Source organism: Callorhinus ursinus, unplaced genomic scaffold (assembly GCF_003265705.2).
Source record: "Callorhinus ursinus isolate GAN/ISIS: 27379988/994484 unplaced genomic scaffold, GSC_fseal_2.0 scaffold9, whole genome shotgun sequence".
NCBI classification, from domain to species: domain Eukaryota; kingdom Metazoa; phylum Chordata; class Mammalia; order Carnivora; family Otariidae; genus Callorhinus; species Callorhinus ursinus.
The window spans coordinates 17,477,058-17,503,298 of NW_027397071.1; the positions used below are offsets into that span (position 1 = coordinate 17,477,058).

General features: G+C 38.8%; 2 protein-coding genes across 2 annotated transcripts in view; one reads left to right on the forward strand and one right to left on the reverse strand.

Annotated features, from left to right (window-relative positions):
* The window catches only part of SASS6 (SAS-6 centriolar assembly protein), a 52,336-nt gene extending 37,489 nt beyond the window's left edge, over window positions 1-14,847 (forward strand). The window contains exons 15-17 of the mRNA XM_025872276.2: window positions 12,065-12,162; window positions 12,854-12,948; window positions 13,053-14,847. Of these exons, the coding sequence (XP_025728061.1) occupies window positions 12,065-12,162; window positions 12,854-12,948; window positions 13,053-13,159 (300 nt within the window). The 3' untranslated portion in view covers window positions 13,160-14,847. The remainder of the gene's footprint in view (window positions 1-12,064; window positions 12,163-12,853; window positions 12,949-13,052) is intronic.
* A 155-nt stretch (window positions 14,848-15,002) lies between these two features.
* MFSD14A (major facilitator superfamily domain containing 14A) overlaps window positions 15,003-26,241 on the reverse strand; it is a 42,267-nt gene continuing 31,028 nt past the window's right edge. The window contains exons 9-12 of the mRNA XM_025872280.2: window positions 19,682-19,794; window positions 18,296-18,393; window positions 17,210-17,373; window positions 15,003-16,209 (exon numbers count right to left, since the gene is read on the reverse strand). Of these exons, the coding sequence (XP_025728065.1) occupies window positions 16,003-16,209; window positions 17,210-17,373; window positions 18,296-18,393; window positions 19,682-19,794 (582 nt within the window). The 3' untranslated portion in view covers window positions 15,003-16,002. The remainder of the gene's footprint in view (window positions 16,210-17,209; window positions 17,374-18,295; window positions 18,394-19,681; window positions 19,795-26,241) is intronic.

A 26,241-nucleotide genomic window follows, 5' to 3' on the forward strand; every position in this document is an offset into this window, starting at 1 on the left:
CACGCAAGCAGGGGGAGGGACAGGGGAGCGGGGGAAGGACAAGTAGACTCCTAGCTGAGTGTGGAACCCGACTGGAGGTTTGATACCACAACCCCGAGATCATGACCTGAGATGAAACTAAGAGTTGGACGCTTAACTGATTGAGTCACCCAAGCACCCCAGTATTTTTCTGATAATTTCAGTATTTTTATGATCTTGGAATTGACTACGTCTGTTGGCTTGTCTTTTACATTGTGAATTGCTTAGATTTTCCTGGTTTTTTTTTTTTTTTAAAGATTTTATTTATTTATTTGACAGAGAGAGACACAGCGAGAGAGGGAACACAAGCAGGGGGAGTGGGAGAGGGAGAAGCAGGTTTCCTGTTGGGCAGGGAGCCCGACACGGGGCTTGATCCCAGGACCCCGGGATCATGACCTGAGCTGAAGGCAGATGCTTATTGACTGGGCCACCCAGGCACCCCCTGGTTTTTTATTATTTTGGATTGTGTGTGGATCAGATAACACTATAAGGCTTTAGATCTTAAATCCTAAGGAGAGTGTGATTTTTTTTTTTTTTTAAGCAGTTTTCTTAGGGTCAAGTTGCAGGTTCTGAATTGCCTTGTGTAGGCCTCAGTTTTTGTGGCAGTTTAGTCTGTAAAGACTTTGCCATGTTATTTGGATCTGTGTGTGCATCATCTGGTGGGTGTTCTGTGATCTGGACAGTGGTTTACCCCATAGTTCACTTCTCTTTGGTATGTTAATTAAGGTTATGTCTTGCATGTCCAGACTGGAAGTGAACCCAGGAATTCATGCTCATCTTTATGGGATCTCTTTCTTGAGTTCCTTTCTGTGATTTGTCCTGAATTTCCAGGACCCTTTCTGGTTTCTGGCTAGAAAGCATTGAACTGAGTTTTCCTACTGTGTCATGCAGTTTATGTCCTTGTTCTGCATTTGGTACCAAGCATTGGGAGGACAGAAAGAAAAAAATAATGAGGATTTGCCCTGTGCTTTTGAGCTTATACTGCCCCTAGTCAGAGGGTGTGATTCCTTTTCTTTAGAGTTTTAGGTGCCTGTCTGACCACTTCTAGTGTCACCATCATCCCTCTGGATTCTACTTTCACAGAATTGCCTGAGGGTCAGGGCAGAAGAGAATCATTAAAGGGCTTGGGGGGGCTTCTTTTTTTGACCTTTAAGGAGCTTCTTTTTTTATTTTTCAGAGCAGAAAGAATCTACCTTGATAATAATATTTTACTATGGCTTCCTCAGTATTTACCTGACATACCATTTTCTATACTTTTACATACTGCATCTTTATATTTAAAGTGGATTTCTTTAGTTATAATTGACTTACATTTGTATCCATTCTGACATTGCCTTTGACAATTTAAAATTTAATGTATATACTGATAAGGTTTATCATCTTGATGTTTGTTTTCTACCTCTACCATCTGTTCTTTGTCTCTTTTCTACCTTTTTCTTGTCTTTCCAATTAATTGCTCATTTCATTTTGCATTCCATTTTCTCTCTACATTGGGCTTTGCTTAATTTTCTTTTTGTTTGCTGTAGAGTTTGTAATATATGGCTTTACCTTTTCATTCTATCTTCATATAGTGTGCTACTTCCTATGTAATATATGAACCTTGCAATTATAATTTTTTCATGTCCTTCTGTTAACTATTAAGATTTTCTACATTTGTTAACAAACTTTTTTTTTTTTTTTTTTGCTTTAAACAATCAAGTGTCTTTTGGGATGCCTGGGTGGCTCAGTCGGTTAAGCATCTGCCTTCGGCTCAGGTCATGATCCTGGGGTCCTGGGATCGAGCCCCACATCGGGCTCCCTACTCAGGGGGAACCTGCTTCTCCCTCTGCCTGCCACTCCCCCTGCTTGTGCTCTCTCTCTCTCTGACAAATAAAAATCTTTAAAAAAATAAGGGAGTGCCTTTTAAAGAAATCAAATAAGAAAAAGGTTCTTTTGGTTTACTCATATATTTACCATTTTACATGCTCTATTTCTTTGTGTAGATCTGAAGTTTCATCTGATAACATTTTCCTTTCTTCTGGGTAACTAAGATATCTTACAGTGCAGATATTTAAGATGTCTTCTGTGGGCAATTAATACTTACTGCTTTTGTCTTATAACACTTTTATTTTGACTTCATTTTCTCTGCATATAGAATTCTAGGTTTACATGGTTTTTTTAATTGAGATATAGTTGACACACAATGTTACATGAGTTTCAGATGTACAGCCTAGAGATTGATGACACTGTTACAGGAGCAGTGACTATATTCCCTCTGCTGTGCCTTTCATCTCTATGACTTAATCATTCCATAAATGGAAGTCTACATATCATCCTTCCCTTCACCCATTTTGCCTACTCACCCACTCCTCTCCCCTCTGGTAACCACCAGTTATTTTATTTTTTTAAAGATTTTATTTGAGATAGATGGAGAGAGAGTGCACACAAGCACGAGCCAGGGGGAGGGGCAGAGGGAGAGGGAGAAGCAGGCTCTCCACTGACCAGGGAGCCCAATGCGGGGCTCCATCCCAGGACCAGGGGATTATGACCTGAGCCGAAGTTAGATGCTTAACCAACTGAGCCACCCAGGTGTCCCTCTGTAGAAAGTTTAGTATTATTTGTTGTAGTTCTGTGAAGAATACTATTGGTATTTTGATAGGGATTGCATTGAATCTGTAGATTGCTTTGGATAGTATGGACATTTTTACAAAATTAATTCTTCTAGTCCATGAACATGATATATCTTTCCATTTATGTTTCATCAGTGTTTTATAGTTTTCAGAGTGTGTGTCTTTTACTTTGTCAGTTAAGTTTATTCTTAGGTATTTTATTCTTTCTGGTGCAATTATAAATGGGTTTGTTTTTTGTTTTTTAAGATGCTTAATTTTCATCCGTGGGTTTTATTCAGTGTATCTAAAATTTTTTATTTTATTTTATTTATTTGAGAGAGGGAGAGTGCACACGTGCATGTGGGCACATGAGTGGGGGGGGGAGGGGCAAATGGAGAAGGAGAAGCAGACTCCCTGCTTAGTGTGGAGCCCAATGTGGGATTTTTGATTTCAGGACACTGAGATCATGACCTGAGCCAAAGTCAGATGTTTAACTGACAGAGCCACCCAGGTGCCCCTAAAATTTTATTGATGAGCTTTAGAACTTTCCAGTTACATTTTAAGTGAGATTATTGAGGTATCATTTACACACAGTAAAATTCAACTTTTGTAGTGTATTTCACTTAAAATAAATTCTGTGGTAAAATACATAGAACATACAATTCACTGTCTTACCCTTTTTAAGGATTTATTTATTTGAGATAGAGTAAGCATGAGCAGGGGGACAGAGAGGGAGAAGCAGGGTCCCTGCTGAGCAGGGAACTCGACAACGGGGTTCGGTCCCAGGACCCCAGGATCATGACCTGAGCTAAAGTCAGATGCTTAACTGACTAAGCCACCCAGGTGCCCGCCCTTTAACCTTTTTAAAATTTAGAATTAAAAATTGTGTATACACTGGCAGTGATGTTAAATACATTCATAATGTTGTGCATCCATCACCACCAATCATCTCCAGAACTCTTTTCATCTTGTAAAACTGAAACTCCATACCCATTAACTATTAATTTCCCAAATTCCCCCCATGCCTCCCAGCTCCTGGTAACCACAGTTCTACTTTCTGTCTCTATGATTTTGACTATTCTAAATACCTCATATAAAGTGGAATCATCACATAGAATTTGTCTTTTTGTGACTGGCTTCCTTCACTTAGCATGTGTCGTTAGGGTTCATCCCTATTGTAGCATACGTCAGGATTCGTTCCAGGTGCTGAATAATCTTCCATAGTATGTATATAACACATTTTGCTTATCTGTTTATCTTTTTTTTTTTAAAGATTTTATTTATTTATTTGACAGAGACACAGCAAGAGAGGGAACACAAGCAGGGGGAGTGAAAGAGGGAGAAGCAGGCTTCCCAGTGAGCAGGGAGCCCGATGCAGGTCTCGATCCCAGGACCCTGGGATCATGACCTGAGCCGAAGGCAGCCGCTTAACGACTGAGCCACCCAGGCGCCCCTCTGTTTATCTGTTGATGGACAATTGAGTTGCTTCCATGTTTAGCTATTGAGAATAATGCTCCTATGAACATGGGTGTACATATATGTCTTCAAGCCCTGTTTTCATTTCTTTTGGGTGTATACCCAGAAGTAGAATTGCTGGTAGCAATTTTATTTTTAATTTTTTGAGAAACTGCCATAATGTTTTCCCTAGTGGTTGTACCATTTTACATTCCCACTAATAATGTACAAGAGTTCTAGTTTTTCCACATCCTTGCCAACACTTATTTATTTTTTTAAATAGTAGCCATCCTGGGGTTCCTGGGTGGCTCACTTGGTTAAGCGTCTGCCTTTGGCTCAGGTCATGATCCCAGGGGCCTGGGATTGAGCCCTGTGTTGGGCTCCCTGCTCAGCGGAGAGCCTGCTTCTCCCTCCGCCCGCCCCCCCCCCCACCTGTTTTCTCTCACTCTCTCAAATAAATAAATAAATCTTTAAAAAATAAAAAAAATAGTAAGCCATCCTAATGGGTGTGAGGAGGTATCTCATTGTAGCTTTGATTTGCATTGCCCTAATGATCAGTGATGTTGAGCATCTTTTTATATGCTCTTGGCTATCTGTATATTTTCTTTGGAGAGGTGCTTGTTCAGATTATTTGCCCACCTTTTTTTTTTTTAAGTTTTAATTTTAATTCTAGTTAGTTAACATAGTGTTATATTAGTTTCAGGTGTACAGTATAGTAAGTCAATAAATCCATGCATCACCCAGTGCTCATCACAAGTGCACTCCTTAATCCCCATCAGCTATTTAGCCCGCCCACCACCCTTTCGGTAACCATCAGTTTGTTCTCTATAAAGAGTCTGTTTCTTATTTGTCTTTCTCTCATGTTTTCTTCCCCTTTGCTTGTTTTAGTTTGTTTCTTAAATTCCACATATGCATGAAATCATATGGTATTTGTCTTTCTCTGACCTATTTTGCTTAGCATTATAGTTCAACCATGTCATTGCAAATGGCAAGATTTCATTCTTTATAGCTCGGTAATAATCCATTTTGTGTGTGTGTGTATGTGTATGTATGTGTATATATGGATACATTTATCCATTCCTCAGTTAATGGACACCTGGGCTGCTTCCATAACTTAGCTATTGTAAATAATGCTGCTGTAAACATAGGGGTGCATGGAATTGTTTTCTTAATTTCCCTTTCTGCTACTTTATTATTAGTGTTACAGTATTAGAGAAACACAACCAATTACTGTATATTAATTTTGTATCCTGCAATTTTACTGAGTTCACTTATTCTAATAGTTTTTTTGTAGAGCCTTTAGGGTTTTCTATGTATGGTATCTGTAAATAGTGACCGTTTAACTTATTCCTTACCAATTTGTATGCATTTTGTCTTATTGCTGTGGCTAGGACTTCCAGTACTATGTTGAATAAAAGTAGCTAGAGTTGACATCCTTGTGCTCTTCCTGATTTTAGGGAAAAAGATTTCAGTTTCTCACCATTCAGTATGATGTTGGCTGAGGGTTTGTCATATATGGCTTTTACTATGTTGAGGTATGTTTTCTCTAAATGCACTTTGTTGAGAATTTTTATCATGAATGAATATTGAATTCGTTAAATGCTTTTTCTTTATCTATTGAGATCATGTGATTTTTATTTATTTTGTTAATGTGGTGTTTCACATATTGATTGATTTGCAGATACTGAACATCCTTGCATCCCCAGAATAAATCCCACCTGGTTGTGGTGAATGATGATTTTTTTTCTCCCCCGAGATTGATTGATTGATTGATTGATTGATTTTAGAGATAGTATGTGCGAGCAGAGGGGAGGGGCACAGGGAGAGGGAGAGAATCCACAAGCAGACTCCCTCACTGAGCTCAGAGCCTGATTGTGGGGTGTGAATGATGCTTTTATTATACTGTTGTATGTCGTTTGCTACATTTGCTGACAATTTTTACATCTGTGTTCTTCAGGGATATGGTCTGTAGTTTTCCTTTTTTGAAGTGTCTTTGATTTTGATATGAGGGTAATGCTGGTCTTGGAGAATGTATCCTGAAGCTTTCTTTCCTGTTCTTTTTTTGGAATAGATTGAAGTGAAAATAGATATTAATTGTTCTTTAAATATTAGGTAGAATTCACCTGTGAATCCATCTGGTACTGGACTTTGATTTATTGGGAATTTTTTTGGGGGGGAAGATTTTATTTATTTTAGAGAGTGCAAGCGGGGAAAGGGACAGAGAGAGAATCTGAAGCGACTCCATGCTGAGTGCAGAGCCCGACATGGGGCTGAATCACACAACCCTGAGATCATAACCTGAGCTGAAATCAAGAGTTAGATGCTTAACCGACTGAGTCACCCAGGTCCCAGGAATTTTTTGATTACTGATTTAATTTATTGACTGGCAGTTGGTCTGAACTGTTCAGATTTTCTGTTTCTTCTTAATTCAATTTTGGAAGATTGTTATATTTTTAGGAATTTGTCCATTTCTTCTCGGTTGCCCAATTTTAGCATATAATTTTTCATTTTAGTTTCTTACAATCCTTTGTGTTTCTGTGGTGACATTTTTTTACTACTTTCATTTCTAATTTTATTTCCTTCCTTTTTTTTCTTCATGAGTCTAGCTAAAAGTTTGTCAGTTTTGTTATTTTCAAAGAACCACCTGATTTCATTGATCTCTTCAAGTGTTTTTTAGTCTCTGTTTCATTTATTTCTGCTCTAATCTTTATTTTTCCCCTCACTGCCTTGGGCTTTCTTTTCCAGTTCCTTTAGATGTAAAATTAGACAGTTTGAGATTTTTCTTGTTTTTTGAGGGAGGCCTTTATCACTATAAATTTTCCTTGAGAATTGCTTTAGTTGCATCCTACAGACTTTGGGCCAATGTGTTTTCATTTTCTTTTGTCTTCATGTCACTTTTGATTTCCTCCTTGATTTCTTCATTGACCCAGGGGATATTTAGTAGCATGTTGTTTAGACTCCATGTGTTTATGCTTTTTCCATTTTTTTTTCTTGTAAATTTCTTGTTTCCTAACAGTTGTGGTTGGAAACGATGGTTGATATGATTTCACTCTTACATTTATTGAGATTGTTTTGTGACCTAATACGTGATCTGTCCTGGAGAATGTTTCACGTGATTTTAAAGCAATGTGTATTCTGTTGTTTAGGGATGGAACGTTCTATATATATGTGTTAAGTCTATCTGGTCTAATATGTTATGCAAAGACACTGTTTCCTTTTTAATTTTTTGCCTGGATGAAGTATCCATTAATGTAAGTGGGATGTTAAAAAGTCCCCTACTATCATTGTATTACTGTCAGTTTCTCCCTTTACATCTGTTAATATTTGCTTATTAAGTGTTCCAACGGTGAGTACATAGATATTTACAATTGTTGTATCCCCTTGTTGGATTGATCCCTTTATTATCATGTAATGCCTTTCTTTGTCTCTTGTTACACTTTAATGTCTGTGTTGTCTGATATAAGTATTACTACCTAGGCTTTATTTCACTTCCATTTGCATGGAATATCTTTTTCATCATTTCACTTTTAGTCTTCCTGTGTCTTTAGGTCTGAAGTGAGTCTCTTGCAGGAAGCATATAGGTGGGGCTTGTTTTGTTATCCATTCTGTCACCCTGTGTATTGACTGGACCATTTAGATCATTTATATTTAAAGTAATTATTGATAGGTATTTACTTAATGCCCCTTTATTGTTTTCTGTTTGTTTTTGTAGTTCTTCTCTGTTCCTTTCTTCTTTCGCTCGCTTGTGATTGATGACTTTCTTAATATTAGGCTTGGATTTCTCTCTCTTGTGTATCTAGTATAAGTTTTTGGTTGATGGTTACCATGAAGTTCATATATAACATCCTAAGTATTTAACAGTCTGTATTAACTTGATGGTCACTTAATTTCCAAGACATTGTAAAAGAACTTTATTTTTACTCCCCCGCTCTTCACCGTTTTTGTGTTTTCGTGGTTTACAGCTTTTTATTTCATGAGTCCCCTTAACTAAATTTTAAAGATTTTATTTATCTTAGAGAACATGCGTGTGAGCAGTGGAGGAGTAGAGGGAAAGAGAGGAGGAAAGAATCTCCAGCAGACTCTGTGCTGAGTGTAGAGCCCACCATGGGGCTCAGTCTCTCAACCCTGAGATCATGACCTGAGCTGAAACCAGGAGTCAGATGCTTAACTGACTGTGCCACCCAGGAGTGCCACACCCCCTTAACTATTTTTTTTTAGAAATAATTGAATTTACTACTTTTGTCTTCTAACCTTCATACTAGCTTCATAAATAATTGTTCTATTACCTTTAGTGTATGTTTGCTTTTATTTGTGAAAGGTTTTCTTTTCCTAATTTTCTTTTTTTTTTTTTAAAGATTTATTTATTTATTTGACAGAGAGAGACACAGCGAGAGGGAACACAAGCAGGGGGAGTGGGAGAGGGGGAAGCAGGCTTCCCAAGGAGCAGGGAGCCTGATGCAGGGCTCGATCCCAGGACCCCAGGATCACGACCTGAGCCGGGGCAGACGCTTAACGACTGAGCCACCCAGGTGCCCCTCCTAACTTTCTTCTAATTGTGGCCTTTTCTTTTCCACTTAAAAGAGTCTCTTTAGAAAGTGACTTTTTCTCTGGGTGCTTTTAAGATTTTCTTTTTTTTCGTTGATTTTTTTTTCCCCAGCAACTTACTTATGATATGCCTTGGTGTGGTACATGTATATCATCAATTAGGGCTTTTTATTGAGGACTTGTTATCAGGGGTTAATGGTTGACAGCTTGGAAAATTTTAGTCATTATTTCACTCTCTTTCTTTTCTGTTATTTCCTTTCAGTACTCTAGTTACACACAGTTGATCACATATTTTTCCATTGAGACTGTTATTTTTTTATGCTTCATTTTATATTCTGATGTTCTGTTTTAAAGTTTACCAGTCTTTATTTCCGTAGTGTTTAATATGCTGTTATTTCTGTCCAGTGAGAAATCTGTATTTTAGATAATGAATATGTCATCTCTGCAATTTCAGTTTTATTCTTTTTTATACCTTTCATTTTTCCCATACTTTTGATTTCCATTAAATTCTTGTTCATAATTATCATTGTTCTAACATCTCTGTCCTTGTTCTGTTATCATTTCTGTCATTTCTGGATCTGTTTTATTGATTGTTTTTTTCTTGGTGTTTTCACATTTTCTTCCTGTCATCTCTAGTAATTTTTGATAGAATGTGGAACATTTTCAATGGTTACATTGTTGACTGTATGGATTTTGTTATCTTCCTTTTTTATAGAGTGACTGCTATTTAAGTTAGTTTGGGGTTCCTTTCATCCCTTTGGAGCATTCTGGGCTTTTTGTTTTTTTCTTTAGCTTTACTTCAGTGCATCTAGGGTAGCTTTTACTCAAGGGACAGTTTATCCCTTCTATAAAGCTATGATCCTTCCTGGCTCTTCACTGAATGCCCTAAATGATTACCAAGGACTTTTAACTTTGACTCCATGATTATGAACCTTGGGAATTGTTTAGGTTAAAACTCCCATTTCTTTTTTTAGTCTTGTGGAGATTTTTCCCTGTGCATGTGTCTAGTGCTGAGGAAAAACTCAAAGGGACCCATGTGCAGATTTCCAGAGATTTTTCTCTTTATACGTTCTTTTTTTTTTTTAATTTTATTTTTTCATTTATTTGAGAGAGAGTGAGGAAGTGAACGTAAGCAGGAGGAGGGGCAGAGGGAGAGGAGAGAGAATCCCAAGCAGACTCCACACTGAGCATGGAGCCTGACAGGGGGCTCGATCTCACAACTCTATCATAACCTAAGCCAGAATCAAGAGTCAGATGCTTAACTGACTGAGCTACTTAGGCACCCCTTCTTTCTCATCAGAATTCTGCCCTGAACTTCCACTCACCCCAGCCTCCCTAAATTCTGATCTTACCTCTTCCATTTAGCAGTTATGTTTTCCCCTCTGTCACTGAATTTAGGTAAAGTGCCTCCACTTGGAAACCTGGGTCAGTTGTAGGGATCACATGTCTCTCAAAGATCACAGTTGTGTACTACCTGTTGTTCAGTATTTGAGACCATTCTTTTTATTTTGTCCAGTTTTCTAATTTATGATTTTTGTCTGTATCTTATGAATTGATATTAGTACTTTCTTAATATTTCTTACTCTTTCATATTTATTTTTCTATAAGGAATATTAGAATCAGCTTGTTTTACTTTTAAAAATGTGTTTAAGGTTATGTGAAATGCATAGATTAATGTAGGGAGAACTAATATCTTTGGAATATTGAACCTCGATAGTCAAGTACAGTAGCACATACCTTTGTAATTTGTAATTTAACCAAGAGTTAGTATCTATCTATTGCTATTTTATTGTGAGTTTTTACTAAAAATATTTATTGTTTTCTCATGCCTTTTCCCTTTGTATGCAAGTAGTCATAGTTTTTTTTTAATAGTGTGGTGACCTATATGTATACCTTTTTCTAATATACAGCCCATTTATAAATTTCTGGTATGAAACCTCAGTTGTTTATTTTAGTTTGGATTTTTGTATAGATTCTTGGATTACTTTTGATTGTTTTAAAGATTTATTTTTTATTTATTAGATATAGGGAGGGAGGGAGAGCGAGTGGGAGAGAAGGGGCAGAGGGAGCCAGAGAGGGAGAGAAGCAGACTCCCTGCGGAGTGCAAAGCCTGAGCCCAAGATCATGACCTGAGCCCTAGATCATGACCTGAGCCAAAACCAAGAATCGGCCGCTTAACCGACTGAGCCACCCAGGCTTTTGATTGTTCTAAAAATCAAATTCCTAGCTTTCATTTAGAATCCTTAAATATAACAGACTTTGAAAAATTTATGAAAAGAATTCTCAGAGTGCATGAGGTATATGCATCATTGTGGTAAGTAGGGAGACAACTTTTAGAACTATGACACTTATTTAAATGTACAGTTGACCCTTGAACTGTGCTGGGGTTTGGGGGCATTGACCTCCGCATTGTTGAAAAACTGCATGTTAACTTTTGACTTTCCCCAAATTGAACTACTGTATTTTTAATACATATATTTTTCACCTCAGCCCCCCCACCCCACAAATGTGTTTTATATTGTGACTGAAAAGTAAGAAGTTGCCAAATGGCAAGCAAAGGGAAGGTAGAGGAGAGACGCGGGGTAGGCTTAAACAACAGGGCTCTCACCTGCTTTTGGCCGTCCTCATCCCCCTACATGGGCATGAAGGTTAAGTTCACTGAAGCCTTGAACAGCTCTGGAGAGGGATTCTTGCTGAAGTGGCAGGGCCAGTTACTGGTCCTCCTTGGCCAGGGATCATAGAATGATACCACATCACCAAAGGGTCTGGGGAAACCCCACAATGACAGGAAGAAGCCCACAATGCAGAGCAGACAGCAGGGAGGGGTGCCATCTGCCATACTGAATGACCTCCAAGCAGACGAGCTAATATAACAGGGATCTAGCAGCTCACAGCTTGCCAGCATGTCCTGTAAGCAGAAGCTGCCTTAGAACCAGGTAGGGAGTCAGTGGGTCATGCCGACCTAGAGAGATGGTAAAGGTGCTCTGCCTTCCCCTAGATGTTGCATAGAAGGACGTTTTCTACATTTCTGGGTAGTGGATAAGGGGTGTTACTCCAGGATCCAGTTTTGCTAACTTTAGGTGGGGGTGAGGAGACGTACGGTACCTCATTCTACTGTACTGTATTTGTTGACCCAAATCCGTGTTTAAGTAGACCCCTGCAACTCAGACCCAGGTTGTGCAGCTGTATGTTTTTGTTTCAAAATAATTGTTAAGAGAATTATTTTATACTGTTCATCTTGCTTCTATCACAGGAATGTTTCTGACAAAGAGAAATAGGATTTTTTGTTGGTGATGGTTAATCTTGTGAAGAAAATGTGCTTGTGTTATAAAATTCATGTTGAACCTGCTCTTCTGTGGTCTAGATTTAGCAGAAAAAAAATTTAATCACCTGTCTCCATATGCAACTGTCTCAATTCTCACTAATTCAGTTACATGAGGTGTTTTCTATCTTTACAGGTTCAGTTTAACCTGCAGTTCACAAAACCAAATACATCACTAGGAGATGTTCAGTCAGGAACAACTATTAGTATGCCTTGCTCAACTGATAAGGAGAAGTAAGTACTTGTTGGCATAAAATTTAATGTTTGCAGTTTTGAAAGTCATCTTAAATAATTTTTATCCGTTCTTGAAAGCTTTGATGCCCACTTATTTATCTGTGACATTTTAAGTTGCTTATCAGTGGGATTGAAGTGGAGTTCCTTTTATCTATAAGAAAGAGATTTCCCATGTTTTTTTAAACTGTAGTAGACATTTAAACATAAATTTTATTTTTTAGGAGACTTTCCTACATAACTGAATTACCTTTCATCTGCTTTTGGGCAACTAGATAGAAATCTTTTTAACTCCCTTTAGTGTGGTTTTTGTTTTTGTTTTGGCTTTGTCTGCCTCCGGAAGCACTCCGTTTTTCTGAATTAATGCTTCCACTGTAAAGTACTCTGAGAAGCCAGCTATTTTATTTTATTTTATTTATATTGTAAAGATTAAAGATTTATTTATTTGAGAGAGAGCGAGCATGAGCAAGGGGAGGGACAGAAGGAGAGGGAGAGAAGCTGACTGGGAAGGGTACTTTGGCTTATGGATGAATTACTTAAGAAACCACTGGAGAATATGGTTTGTTTTGAACAAAGCTATCATCAGATTATTTTATACATAGTATATGTATGTCTGTAGATTAAACCTTCAAAATTAACTTTTAAAGTGAAAATAAGGCTTTGTTAAGTAAATAATTACTATTTTCCTTTCAAGTGGTGCAAATTTAGGGCTAGAATCCAAATACCTGAAGAAAAGGGAAGATAGCATTCCTTTACGCGGGCTCAGCCAAAACCTGTTCAATAATCCAGGTGAGAGGACAGTTCTGAAATGGATTTTACACTGTGGTTTAATTGACTATATTTTACAGAAACCTAAGTGAATACAAATAATTTTTTTTTGTCCTCATTTGCAGACCATCAAAAAGATGGCACTTTAGGAGCATTACAGACATCTTCCAAACCCGCAGTGCTCCCTTCTGCATCTTCAGCGTATTTCCCTGGGCAGTTAACAAACAGTTAATGGTAGTGTTACCGTTTACTTTTTATTGAAATTTTAGAAATTCCCATGGTTTAAAAATATATGAACAGCATAGATCAAATCCTTCAGCCAGCAAGTTTACTTGAGCTTACTGTATTGTATTAGATTGTTTGGATCCTCTTTAAGTACTGCTGTCATTTCATGACAAGCTAGAGGAACCGATTTGTACTTGGGGGATTCTGAGTGAAGATTCTCAGGAAATGACACCTTTTAGCTGTGAACATGGTATTTTATAGAATAACAGTATGAATTTCATTAAATGAATCCTTAAAAAAGAAGTTCTAAGGAAAGAGTTGATCCTTTTACAGGACATTCTAGTCATTGAGTATCTGGGTAAATGAAAACCTGCTCAGACATAATATGAAACTAAAAAATGTTAATAATTCATGTTATCATTTTCATTGGTAAAAGTTTTAAATTTGACACCTGAAAATTATGAGGGAAAATTATCTCCAAAGATATCTATATTATATTTACCATAAAGGGAAAAGTCTTAGAATTACCTTCAATGATTGAAATTAATCCTTCATAGCAAGTAAATATTTTCCTTGCAACACCTTTAAATTGGCTATTGAACAAGTCTAAGTAATTTTGATAAATTATAAAAATAATTTGGACAATGTATTTATATAACCAGATTGGGTATAAAGTGCTTTTAATCATTTGAGCTGCAAAGTTTATAGGATTTTAATGCTTCCTGGAAAACTACATTTACCCAGTTTTTCTCTTTTGTTTGGAGTTTTATTAGTTTGTTATGCAGTTAAATCTGTATTAGTGGAATGTTTTAAAAATTAGTGCTATACAAAATAAGAGCATCATGAATATTGCTTTTTTATAATATCAGAGTGGCTTCGCCCAGTACAGAGTAGCATTCTCTTATGAAACGTATAAATCAGTTTTTGTTTGCAAGGATTGCTAATGCTCATGTAATATTTATAAACTATTTTCAAGGACCTTAATACTGTTAATATCAGTATTATTGGGTTCACGGTAAGACAATCTAGTATTTGCTCGTATTTTTCTGAAGCCACAATATTGAGTCTTGTGATACTCTGAAACTGTGCTGGTAGTTGCAAACAGTCTTAACTAGGGGATTTATTCAAAAAAACTTAGTGACCATTATTGGGTAGTGACTTTTATATGTGACTTGTCATTTCAGTATACTGTATGAGTATTAGATTACTGGTTACAGTAACTTGAAAGCACTTACTAATAATAATCTGGAAAGTAGCCTCTTGGTGATACTAGAATCTTTCCTGTAAATATAATGTAACATATATATAAAACATTGTGACAGGGTTTGGATGGGACTTAGGACATACAGGTAGTTCTTTTTTATTTGAAATTGTTTTGCAGTGTACAGCTGTACATGTGTTAATAATCACAAGGTTGCACTTAATTTCTGTGAACTGTGAGCTTTGTTAATAAAGTATTTATGGAGTATGATGTGTATATAAAAACAAACAGCATTGATCTGCAACTGTTGACTATGCTTAGAATTTAAGTACTTCCGTTTAATATACAGACTAAGTTTTCATTTCTTTTGTCTTCCTACAGGAGTATGTTGTAGTGAGGGAGGAAAAAAAGGGGTTGAAGGGAAAATGATGTAAAGCTTTGATTTGTTACTGTAAAAATGATTATGGTAACAAATAAAGCCAAAACAGATCTTACAGGGAATCACAGATCAAGACTTTCTTAAAAAAAAAAAAATCATTAAAATATTTAATTTTATTAAGAGTATTTACATTTCTTTTAAGACCTTATTTAACCATAGTGAATGTTCCAAGTTTAAAAAGCATTGAGCAATAACCACACACAAGATGAAAACAGTGTAAACTATACAATACTTTATGTACAATTTTTACAAAGTAACACTTTTTTAAATAATATAACTGGACACAAAAATATACACTTTAGAGAAATTCACATCAGTAATTGTATAAAGCTCTCTTCTAGGGTCCTGAAAATTTAGGACAAACATTAGCTCTGTAAATAAAGTGTTACTGTGACAGTCCTGAAAGGCCACTATATATATTTATCTACATATAGATATCACATTGACATTTTCAAGGCTACCAGCTTTACTATTTAATTTTTAGATTATGTATTCAAGTGTTGAGGTTCTTATGATTATGCAAACATTAAAAGAATAGTGGTGTAAGTAGATGGGGAACAAATCCGAGCCAGCGTTTAGATTTACAGACTCTACCCCAATTTAAATTCTAAATGGCTGATATTTTTTCATTTCAAAAACAGTGGTGAATGTTTAAAATAAAATTACTACAAACAAGCTTGAAACATGATTCAGATTTAGTACAATTTTCTTGAGTTTTTTTTTAATGCAAACAATTCATTTACCATTTCTTTACTTTAGTGCATCTGCATTAAGGCTTTGAATTATTTGACCCAAGATTTTACAGTGTTAAAAACGAACAGGTCCATAACCGTACTATCTACTCTGTCTCGCTGTGAGTCAGCATAAATAGAGTTAAAGCTCAACACCTGAAGGAAATGGTAGCAGAGACGTTGCTAGTATCTAAGAAGGTACGTATATAGTTTTTAATTAAAGGATGTATAATAAAACAAAAAGCTTAGTGGCAAGAAATTGGTGCTAATAAACAAAAGGTTTCTTTTCAAAAGAAATTGTAACATCTTTGGAAAACTGTCTGGTTCTGGTTCTTTCTTTAGTTCCCACGGAGTTCATGCAGATACATTTCTTAAGACAATCTTAAAGTACATTGTAGATGGAAATGGAATGTACATCCAGAACTACAGGTGAAAACTAAGACCTGGGTGTGAGAGAAAAGTTTTCCTGATTTCGGTCATCACACATTTGTGTCCTGGAGCAAAGGTTCTTTGGCCTCTCCTGGCGCTTGTGTACTGTGAGGATGGCTGTGACTGCCACAGTGCTTTCTCCAGCTGCTGGACCGTAAGCTCAAATTGGTATGTTCTGGAATAAACAAGGCAACAAGCAGAGCCAGCAGTACCGAACAGGCTCCAAATAGGAAGGGGGGGCCAGGGATGATCGAATTCTGAAAAAGAAAAAGATAATTAGGGTTTTTGCGCCGTCATCTCTGCTCTAAAACTGCTTATCTTTTAGTAATCCCAGATTGGTATGAATTATAAATCAAGGTCTTCTCTCTTTCTTCATCAGAGCTACAGTTAGAAAATGCATTTGCTTTTCAGGAGAAAAGGGACATGATCATATATAAAATTCTGAGGATAGTAACTGATCCAAGAAACAGAGCCAAAAGATTTTTTAAAAAACAGCCTATGCAGAAATAGATGGTCACTTCTAGCACAGAATCTGAACACATCCTATGAGCCTTCACCTCATTAGTTCAGCAGGAAGCTCTCAAAAGTAAAAGTAAGTAGCATACGTCATTAACTACCTTAGCGGAATCAATGACCGTTTTCTTTGTTTAAAAAGGTAAATACATTCTCTAGTAACAAGTGAGGGAAACACAGCTAAGGCTGTTACCATAAGAATCAAAAAGGCCTTTGTTTTAGCCCAAAGTTACATTCATCCTTAACAAAAACTTGCACAGCCAGTTTAACCTGTGTATAGCCCCACAAACATTTTTATTTAACAGTAGTCTTGGCGCTCTGCTAAACAAGCACGGAACTGATGAGCTGTTTGCATTGGCTAAAGGGATGATGTCTGCCGTTAGTATTTTCAGTTGTAAGGAGGGAAAGTACAGCAAACAAGTAAACAAAGATGTGAATCAGCACCTGGCTGCCGGTTGCTGCAGAAGGCAGGCCTCGCCTGGGGGCCTGGTGCCTCGCCCAAGACCCGGATGAGACAGACAGCAGTACACACGGGGGCTGTTACCCACGCCACAAGGTGTAATACCACACACTAGAATATTTCAGTAATTCTTAAATTCTCGAGGGAAAAGGTATGCACAGCCCCTTTGGCTTTGGTTTTTAAGTGCTGTAATACTCTCACGTAAAAGCTTGGGTGACCAAAAACCATTTATCTTTCAATCCAGCCAAATGAACTGTATGTTTATCAGGTGAACGAAGAATTACCTGTTCAAAGTGGTGCTGTGGGCTTGTGTTTGTTCCCAAGTCTGTTCCTGTCATTGGCAGTTCTTTAAGTTCCACATGGAATATGTAGAAAATGAATCCATAAAGAGCTGGTCCCAGACCATTGCACAATCCTCGAATTCCTGTTATCATTCCTTGAACAACACCTAAATTGTTTACACAAATTATGTAATGCACCGCTTATTTTTTTCCTGCCCTAGAACCAGTACAAACAGGAAGTCAATCTAAAACAAAAGCTCTCATCAGACACTAGCAATTTACCAAGATGGCATTAAAAAGTACTTAGAAGCCTTCAGCTCTACAAAGTAAGCTATCTGATACAAATGTGAGATCGGGTAAACCCAACCCAGCATAGATCTAGTTTAAACAAGTGGGCAAAAGCACCTCATTTCCCTTTAAAACACCCCTGGCTAAAAATCAGACATGAGTTCACAAGCATAATTGTTAAAAAAGAAAAAACTGCCCCCAAGCAGCTACTTAAGACCCCAGTGAGTCAAATACAGTTTGAGTTTTGCTTTTCTCTGGGATCTTTTCTCAAATTCAAAATGCAATTTGCTTTGGCCACAGGCCTTTCCTTCCTCATTTATCAAGCACATGCGCTGCCACTCTTTTGTAACACCTTTTTTTCCCCCTTATGACTAGAGAAAACACATCCTTTTCAAAGAATTATCTGTTAGTGTTTCGAGAATTAAATGTTCCTATCACAAAAGCGTAGGATACTGTTTTCTTTAGATAACTGAAACCTAAGATTTAAATAAAAGGGTTACTTAAACCCAAGGTGTCTAGCACATCATAGCAAACTTAAAAGTGGACATAAGGTGGCCAGTCTATCATTAGATTTTCTAGCAAAAGGACAGATAGCGCCACACACTCAGAGTGAGAGACATGGTTACAGATACCCACCTAAGGACAGTACCCTGGAATCTGCTTTTCCTCTTAGCAATGAAAGCAATTTTAAATTCTTTACCTTGAAGATACATTTATGATCCTGTACTGAGGAAGGAGATAAGACACAGGATTCGAGTATTCATGCTTTGAAATAATAATCATGAGTTCTTGTCAACTCACCTTGTTGATCAGCATCAGCAGTTCGTGAAACAAGAGCACTGACCGCTGGAAAGGTAATGCTAGACATGGCCGCTACGGCCCCGGCAGCCCACATCATCCTGTAACCCAAAGCAGCAAAACAAAAATACGTTCTCCACTGTGCCTCTCAGAACACACGCTTGAATTCAAGTCACTGTTACTGCAAAATGGCTGTGGTACAGGGAAAAGGAGAATCGTACTTGGTCTATTCCTTCCTTCCTGTGTGACTCTGGGCAAGTCACTCTAAGGCCTGAGCGGTGGGTGGGGGGACAGGGAGGCCATTGAGAATAAAGTACAATACACATAAAAAACATCATTTCGTGTTTCCCCAGCCAGTTAGTCACTGCAGGCACTGTTCCTGCAGACCTGTGCTTCAGCGTGAAGCTACTGAGCTGACCTAAGCCTTGGATGTTCTGGGCTTGATACTCGAAATAAACGCTTTAGATCATTTAAATTGTGAGCACCTCTTTGTAGAAACTAGCCTGGAAAACAAAACGACCGTCAAAACACACTCTTGATGCTTACTCCTATCCAAATCCAAACAGAAGTAGTATATTTGGGTGAAAACCTGAGTGAAGCGAGTTCAGTCCCGTCATCCAGAGCATAAAGGCGCGCCTGCACGGCCCGACCTTGACCTCACTACTGCCATCACCCTGCAGGGCACCAGACTAGCGAGAAAAGCAAAGAGCCTTTTCTCTGGCATGAAGCTGGGACCAAAACAAATCGGGCTTGCTCAATTAACTTCTGGTGTGCCATCAGTAATGATCACTGATGCTACACATTTCTTTTCTAACAGAAAAACAAAAAGTAAATAATGCTAGCTTTCAGGGCTTTGCTGCTTTGAGATTACATGTTTTATCCTAATGACAGACTGATAACAGATTAAATGCTCAGTAGAGATTGAAAAACTAATCTCATTTAAAAGTCTGTCACAGAGAAAAGTGATGTCACACCTCTCTATCCTCAAGCCATTCTAGAATATACAAATACACAAGTGTGAAATCTGTATTATATACATTTTGAGAGAAATAAAGCATAGTAGGAGACAGATTAAAATCTAGTAATAAGCCTTAGATGAGAAGCAAATACAAAAATGTCAATTAGGGGCACCTGGGTGGCTCAGTCAGTTGGGTGTCCAACTCTTGATTTTGGCTCAGGGTCCTGGGATCGACCCCCACATCAGGCTCTGCGCTCAGCAGGGAACCTGCTGGGGATTCTCCCTCTCTGCCCCTCCCCCACTCACGTGTATGTTCATGCTCTCTCCTTTAAAATAAATAAATTTTTAAAAAGAAAGTCTGTCAATTATACCTCAGTAAAGCTGGAAAAAAAAGGCAAACATTAAAAATTTAAAAATTAAAATATACCTACCAAGGTTCTGAACCAAAGCCATACCACGCCAGCTGTAATATTTGAAATCCTAGACCCAATAAAATGGTGTTCTTATTTCCAATTGACCGCATAAGTAAACTCAAGACTATGGTCTAGAAAAGAAGAAAAACCAGAATAGAATTGTTTATCAGAAAAGAACTTTTTAAAAATAAAAAATACTTGGTGACTTCCTTCAATCTGTAATATAAAAGGACTACTACCACTTTACATTTTGACTTTTTAACAATTGCCCTGAATGTATCTTGAGACCATTACTCCAGATCATACAGAGCAAATGAAAGGTCCCTTTGCTGACACAGATCCAGATTCAGGGAAAAAGAAAACTGAAAACAGAAAAGTGAACTTTCTATTCAGGACATTTCTTCTGACGTCTTAAATCAGAAATTGTGAGTACCATCAAAAGGTTCAAACCCATGGTTTGGGGGATCCCCGCTATGTAACAGCTTTAAAAGTTTTTATGGGTCTAAGTTAATCCAAAATGCTTATCCTCCCAGCTAAGCAAAACTGTAACAGTACAAGAATTATTCTAGGGGTGCCTGGGTGGCTCAGTTGTTCAGCATCTGCCTTCGGCTCAGGTCATGATCCCAGGGTCCTGGGATCGAGCCCCGCATCAGGCTCCCTGCTCAGCGGGAAGCCTGCTTCTCCCTCTCCCACTCCCCCGGCTTGTGTTCCCTCTCACACTGTCTCACTCTGTCAGATAAATAAATAAAATCTTAAAAAAAAAATTAACTCTATATCCTTCATCTAAATTACTGCTGAAAGCATGATGCTTTTACAAACAGTAAACAGGTGTAATTAAGTATGATTTGGGAAAAGTACAGTGTAAGAACACAGCCTTTGGAAAAATAGCCTGGATCATAATCTTGGCTCTAACTATGTGACCCTGGGCAAGTTACTTCACACTGAAACAGTTCCGTCTCTTACAAAATGGCAATAGTACCTACTTCAAAACTACGTCATGTCGGTTAGAGGAACTATTTATAAAATGCTTAGCATTGTCCTTGGCACACAGCAGGTATTTAGTAAACGATATTATGGATTGTGTAGGTTTTCTTTTCCTTTTCTTTCAAAGCTAATAGAAATTCAGCAATGGTTGGGGATGTCAGAAAATATTTCTTGCTATTTTTTTTAAGACTATTTGTTTGGCAGAGAGAGACAAAACGAGACAAGGAACATAAGCAGGGGGAGCTGAAGAGGGAGAAGCAGGCTCCCTGCTGAGCAGGGAGCCCAACATGGGGCTCGATCCCAGGATGCTGGGAGCCAAAGGCAGAAACTTAATGACTGAGCCACCCAGGCGCCCCTATTTCTTGCTACTCTAATGAAAGTACTGAATATACTAAAGGCAGCTAGTAAATCCAGAGGAAAAGGTGAAAATAATTCAGGAAATCACTAGCTGATGACTGTAACTGTAAATGTACAATTATCAAATATCAGCTTAAAATTCTTTAAACTGAGGGCACCTGGGTGGCTCAGTCAGTTAAGCATCTGCCTTCAGCTCAGGTCATGATCCCAGTGTCCTGGGATCAAGGCTCACATCCAGGCTCCCTGCTCAGCAGGGAGTCGGCTTCTCCCTCTGCCCGCCCCCCCCCCCCCCCCCGCTCATGCTCACACTCTTTCTCACAAAAATAAATAAAATCTTTTAAGTAAGTAAAATTCTTGATATTGAAACAACCATTTAAGAGCTTAATCAGATATAATCACAAGCCAGTGGAAAGCAAATGAAGAGCCCTGTAAGGGTTCTTGAACAATTAGGACTCATAGCTTTCTTCTCTCGGATTTCCCCTTAAGTCATTAGTATAAAACTGAGTTCCACAGGACATGGAACCTTGCTGGATCACATTCTTCTCAACCACAACCACAAAAGGGAACTCACCCAGAGTAAGCAGTTAGCAAAGAAAAACTTCCTGTCCCAGGACACCCTAACTGGGCACACTGATTTTCTCCCCGAGGGCAGGAGCTTTCCTTAAATATCTGTACCTTTGTATGCCTAGCAGCTATTGTACCTTCAGCATGTGATTTTTAAATGTCATAATATTCTCCATGATAATGGGATAAATTACTTAGTATATACAGTGTGCTAGACAAAAAAAATTATTTGGTGTCCCTTAATTTAGTGTAACTCATTTTGTCCCAGAGGTTATATGACTAATTTAACCAAGATGTACATAGCTAGTTAACAGTTAACTGACATCAGTTTTGGTCAGTTAACCAAGTATTTGCCAAGTTCCTACTCTATCCCACTGCTATTCTAGGTTTAAGGGTACTGACCCAAGGGTCAGAGAACAGGTCAAAGTACTGGTCAGCAAACAGAACACCTCATCTTGTAGGGAAGATGGCCCTAAGTGTCCTGATTTAGCAACATAACTGCAGGTTGTAGCTGCTCTGAAAAAAAAAAATGGGGTAGTGGGATAGAGGTGTTGCTTGAACCAGGATGGGCAGAGAAGGCCCTTCTGGGACAACAGCTGAATGGGGAGGGAGGTGGCCATGTGAATTTCTCAGGGAACAGAATGCTCCAAGTGAGGGGTGACAGCAAGTGCAAAGTCCCTAAACTGGAGTGTATTCAACAACATGGAGAATGGGGCAAAATGAAGTCACGTTGAGTCTAGGTTTTATTCTGGTTGCAATGGAAAGTAAATTTTAAACAAGAGGATTAGAATTTCACTCTACAGGGGCGCCTGGGTGGCTTAGTTGGTTAAGCGTCTGACTCTTGATTTCAGCTCAGGTCATTATCTCGGGGTCGTGGGATCAAGCCCCATGTAGGGCTCCACGCTCAGCTCGGAATCTGCTTGAGATTCTCTCTCTCCCTCTGCCCCTCCCCCTGCTCACGCTTTCTAAAATAAAATCTTTCAAAAAAAATCACTTTACAAAAGTTACTTGCCAAGTGTCAAATAAACCGTAGGGAGACAAATTTGGGAGGCGAGAGACCAGAAGGAGGCGTTGGCCATGGCTCAGACTGGCCACTAGGTAACAGAAATGGGGAGAGATGCTTCAGTTCAGAATGGATTTTGGTGACAGGAGATACCATCTCAGGGACTGAACGTGTGGTAAGGATAAAGAATGGCAAGAATCAACAAAAACAACACTGAGGTTTGTTGTGGCCCTGACAACCAGGAGCGTGGTGATGTCCATCAAGGAGATGAGTGGTGCGAAAGGGAGGGAATCCAGATTTTAGTGTTGGTTGAGTTTGAGATGCTCAACATTTGTATTAAACAGGAGCTCGGGGCTGGCCTGGAGGTAGAAATTGGGGAGGCACCAGCATATGGAGGACTAGATCAGAGCACTGAGGAAGGAAATGTTTCCAACAATATCCCTGCACTCACGTAAACATTTATTTAGTGCAAGAGTTAGGAACTCATGCCTCCTGACACCAAAGAAGGGATGGGGCCTAAAAGCCCCAGATGGGACAGCAACCATTTGGCTCCCAATGGAAAGTGGGTCTGTCCATGTTTCCAGATCTTATCATTTGGGGGGAGAAGCTACATACACATATTTTCATATAACCTCCCAATTTTTAAATGCTTCCTACTAATTTTTAAAATTTATTTTAAGATTGTTTTTTTTAAGTAATCTCTATACCCAACATGGGGCTCAAATTCCCAACCCCAGGATCAAGAGTTGCATGCTCTACCGACTGAGTTAGCCAGGCACCCTTTTTAAAGTTTTAAAAACACCATGGCAGGGGGTGGGGGGATGCGTTAGCCCGGTGATGGGTATTAAAGAGGGCACGTACTGCATGGAGCACTGGGTGTTGTTATACGCTAACAATCACGGAACACTACATCAAAAACTAATGATGTAATGTACGGTGATTAACATAACGTAATAAAAGAAAAAACAAAACACCATGGCAAAAAACCAGTGGCCTCTAATTTAGCACTTACTCGGTTGCGGGCACAATACCCGGTGCTACAGTGACCAAGACGAATGTGATATAATCCTGGCCACACAGTCTACTCAGAGCTCTACTAGGCCCCACAATGTACCGAGGCAAAAACAATCAAAAACCAACAGCAGTGAAGGCGACAGTACAGTGTATTCTGTACATTGGCAGATACAAGGCTCAGTCAGTACGGGGCTCAGAGAGCGGGTACTCCGGGCGGCAGGCAGGGAGGCAGAGAGGCCAGCAGGAACAAGGGCACAAGGGCAAGCAGTAACACGAGCGGGCAACAAGTTATTCTCAACTGTACGCTTGACACAAATGAGAAGACAAGACAATTCCACCTCTGGGTTATATATTATACTTAGTATTTTAGTTCATATAATGACAGCAATGTAACGATCAGTATTTCTATATATACTACATACTTCCATTCACCTGTTTTTGAAGTCCAACTAATTTTCACCTTTTTTTTTTAAAGATATTTATTTATTTGAGAGAGAGAATGAGAGAGAGCACGAGAGGGAAGAGGATCAGAGGGAGAAGCAGACTCCCTGCTGAGCAGGGAGCCTGATGTGGGACTCGATCCCGGGACTCCAGGATCATGACCTGAGCCGAAGGCAGTTGCTTAACCAACTGAGCCACCCAGGCGCCCCAAATTTTCTCACTTTTTAAAATGTGAAAATTCGTCTCAAAAATGATTTTTCTATGTAGGCCTCCAAAGCCAAATGGTCATTTAAGGACCATACTCCTTGTGGGCTGTGTACATAACATCCGCTGTGCCACCAATGCTGGCCGGCTGGTGGCTCATTTCCTCCAGGCACTGCGAGCGCTCCCGATACAAATCCAGCCACCCCCCTCCTGTATCCATGGCTTCCCTTCTGGCTTCTCGGCTCTTCAAGACTGTTTTCCATCTTGCCTCCTTTGTGCCAGGTGCCCTCTGCTGAGCAGAGGGAAAATTTCCTCTAAAGCACCTTCACATCACTCAAGCAGTGTTACTGCCTGAATTTATAAGGCACCTGCAGCTTCCACCATCAGTGAAATACGAAACAGAACTTACTAACATTTTAGAGCTATTCATCTCTTAAGTGCCATTATAGTAAATGTTAGCTGTTCTCTTTGTCTAAATCTTAAACAAAATGTTAGCAAATATAATCTCAGCAATGTATGAAAAAGATAAGACATCCTGACCAGGTTGGGTTTATCCCAGGATTCAAGGTTGGTTTAACATTCGATAATTCCTCAAGCTCTACTCTTACTATTTACACGTTTTCCTTGGTATTATGCTTCAGAAAGGTGTTTTTTAAAAAGCTATTTTTACATATAGGCAACAATATTGTCCCCCAAAGCTGAAGTGCACTTTTCTGACAGCCAGGAATGCATATCTAAATGCAACGTTATTACTGATTAAGGAGCTTCAAGATAAAATGGAAGTTAGAATAGGGTAACTGGGTGATGGACACTGAGGAGGACACATGACATAAGGAGCACTGGGTATTATATAAGACTGATGACTCACCTCTAGCTCTGAAACCAATAACATATGTTAATTGAATTTGAGTAAAAAAATAAAAAATAGAAATAAAAAAATTAATAAATAAAATGGAAGCTAGAAATAGTACTAATACTCAATGCCATATGTATGCATGTGTGGGGCCATGGGTATATTTATAGAATTTAAATTTAAATTTGCAATTTATCACTGAACCTACCAAAAATTCATAAATGATGAGATCTGCAGAAAGAATCCTACACCTAAGAGATGGTCAAACATCGAAGAGTCCTAGTAAACGGACCCGGCTTTTGTCTTCTGAAGAACAGACTAAAACAAAGAAAGCTGCACTCTTGAAGACTAGATCTAAGATGAGAAAGAGTGTTAGATTCGATCATCCACAGTCTAGAAAAAGCAAAGCCAAACAGGAAGAAATGGGTTGGGCTTTATTCACTGAAAGGAGAAAGACTGACTTGAGAACATTCTGGTCACTGGAATATACTACTTGCTCATGGAACAGAGATTTGAGACCGAGATGAAATATATCCTAAGAAAATCCAAATTCCTGGGTTAATAATATCTTATTCATCAAACAACCACTGGCTGCCAACTGGGTTTCCAGGGTAACTATTGCATGTCATTCCTCTGATCAAAACCCTCTAACCTGCCAGGTCTCAGGATAACCTTCAAGGCCCCAGGTGACCTGGTGGTGCCCCCCCCCCCGACTTCATGAAGGTCTCGGCCTCGCTCGCTCTGCCGGAGCCGTGCCGGCCCCTGGCTATTTCTCACGCAGGCCAGCCACAGGCCTTCCTCAGTTTCACTTCTGTTCCTGCTGTTCAGAATCCTCTCCTTCCAGACACTCCCACGGCTTGTTCTTCATTCCTTCGGGTTTCTGCTCAAAGGTCACCATGTATCAGCCAGGCCTTCCCAATCCTTCCAGGTAAAGTAACACCCAGTCCCCAGTCCCTCTGTATCCCCAGCACCAGGTTTCTTTATCATTTTCGTTACACTGGATACGTTTACACGGACATATTTATGAAGTTCCTGTCTTACCGCACAAGAGCGCAACCTCTACAACAGCAGGGATTTAGTTAAGTTCACTGCTACAGCCCCGGGGCCTGACACACGGCAGTATCCGATAAATATGTAAGGACTAATACAAGATGTTAA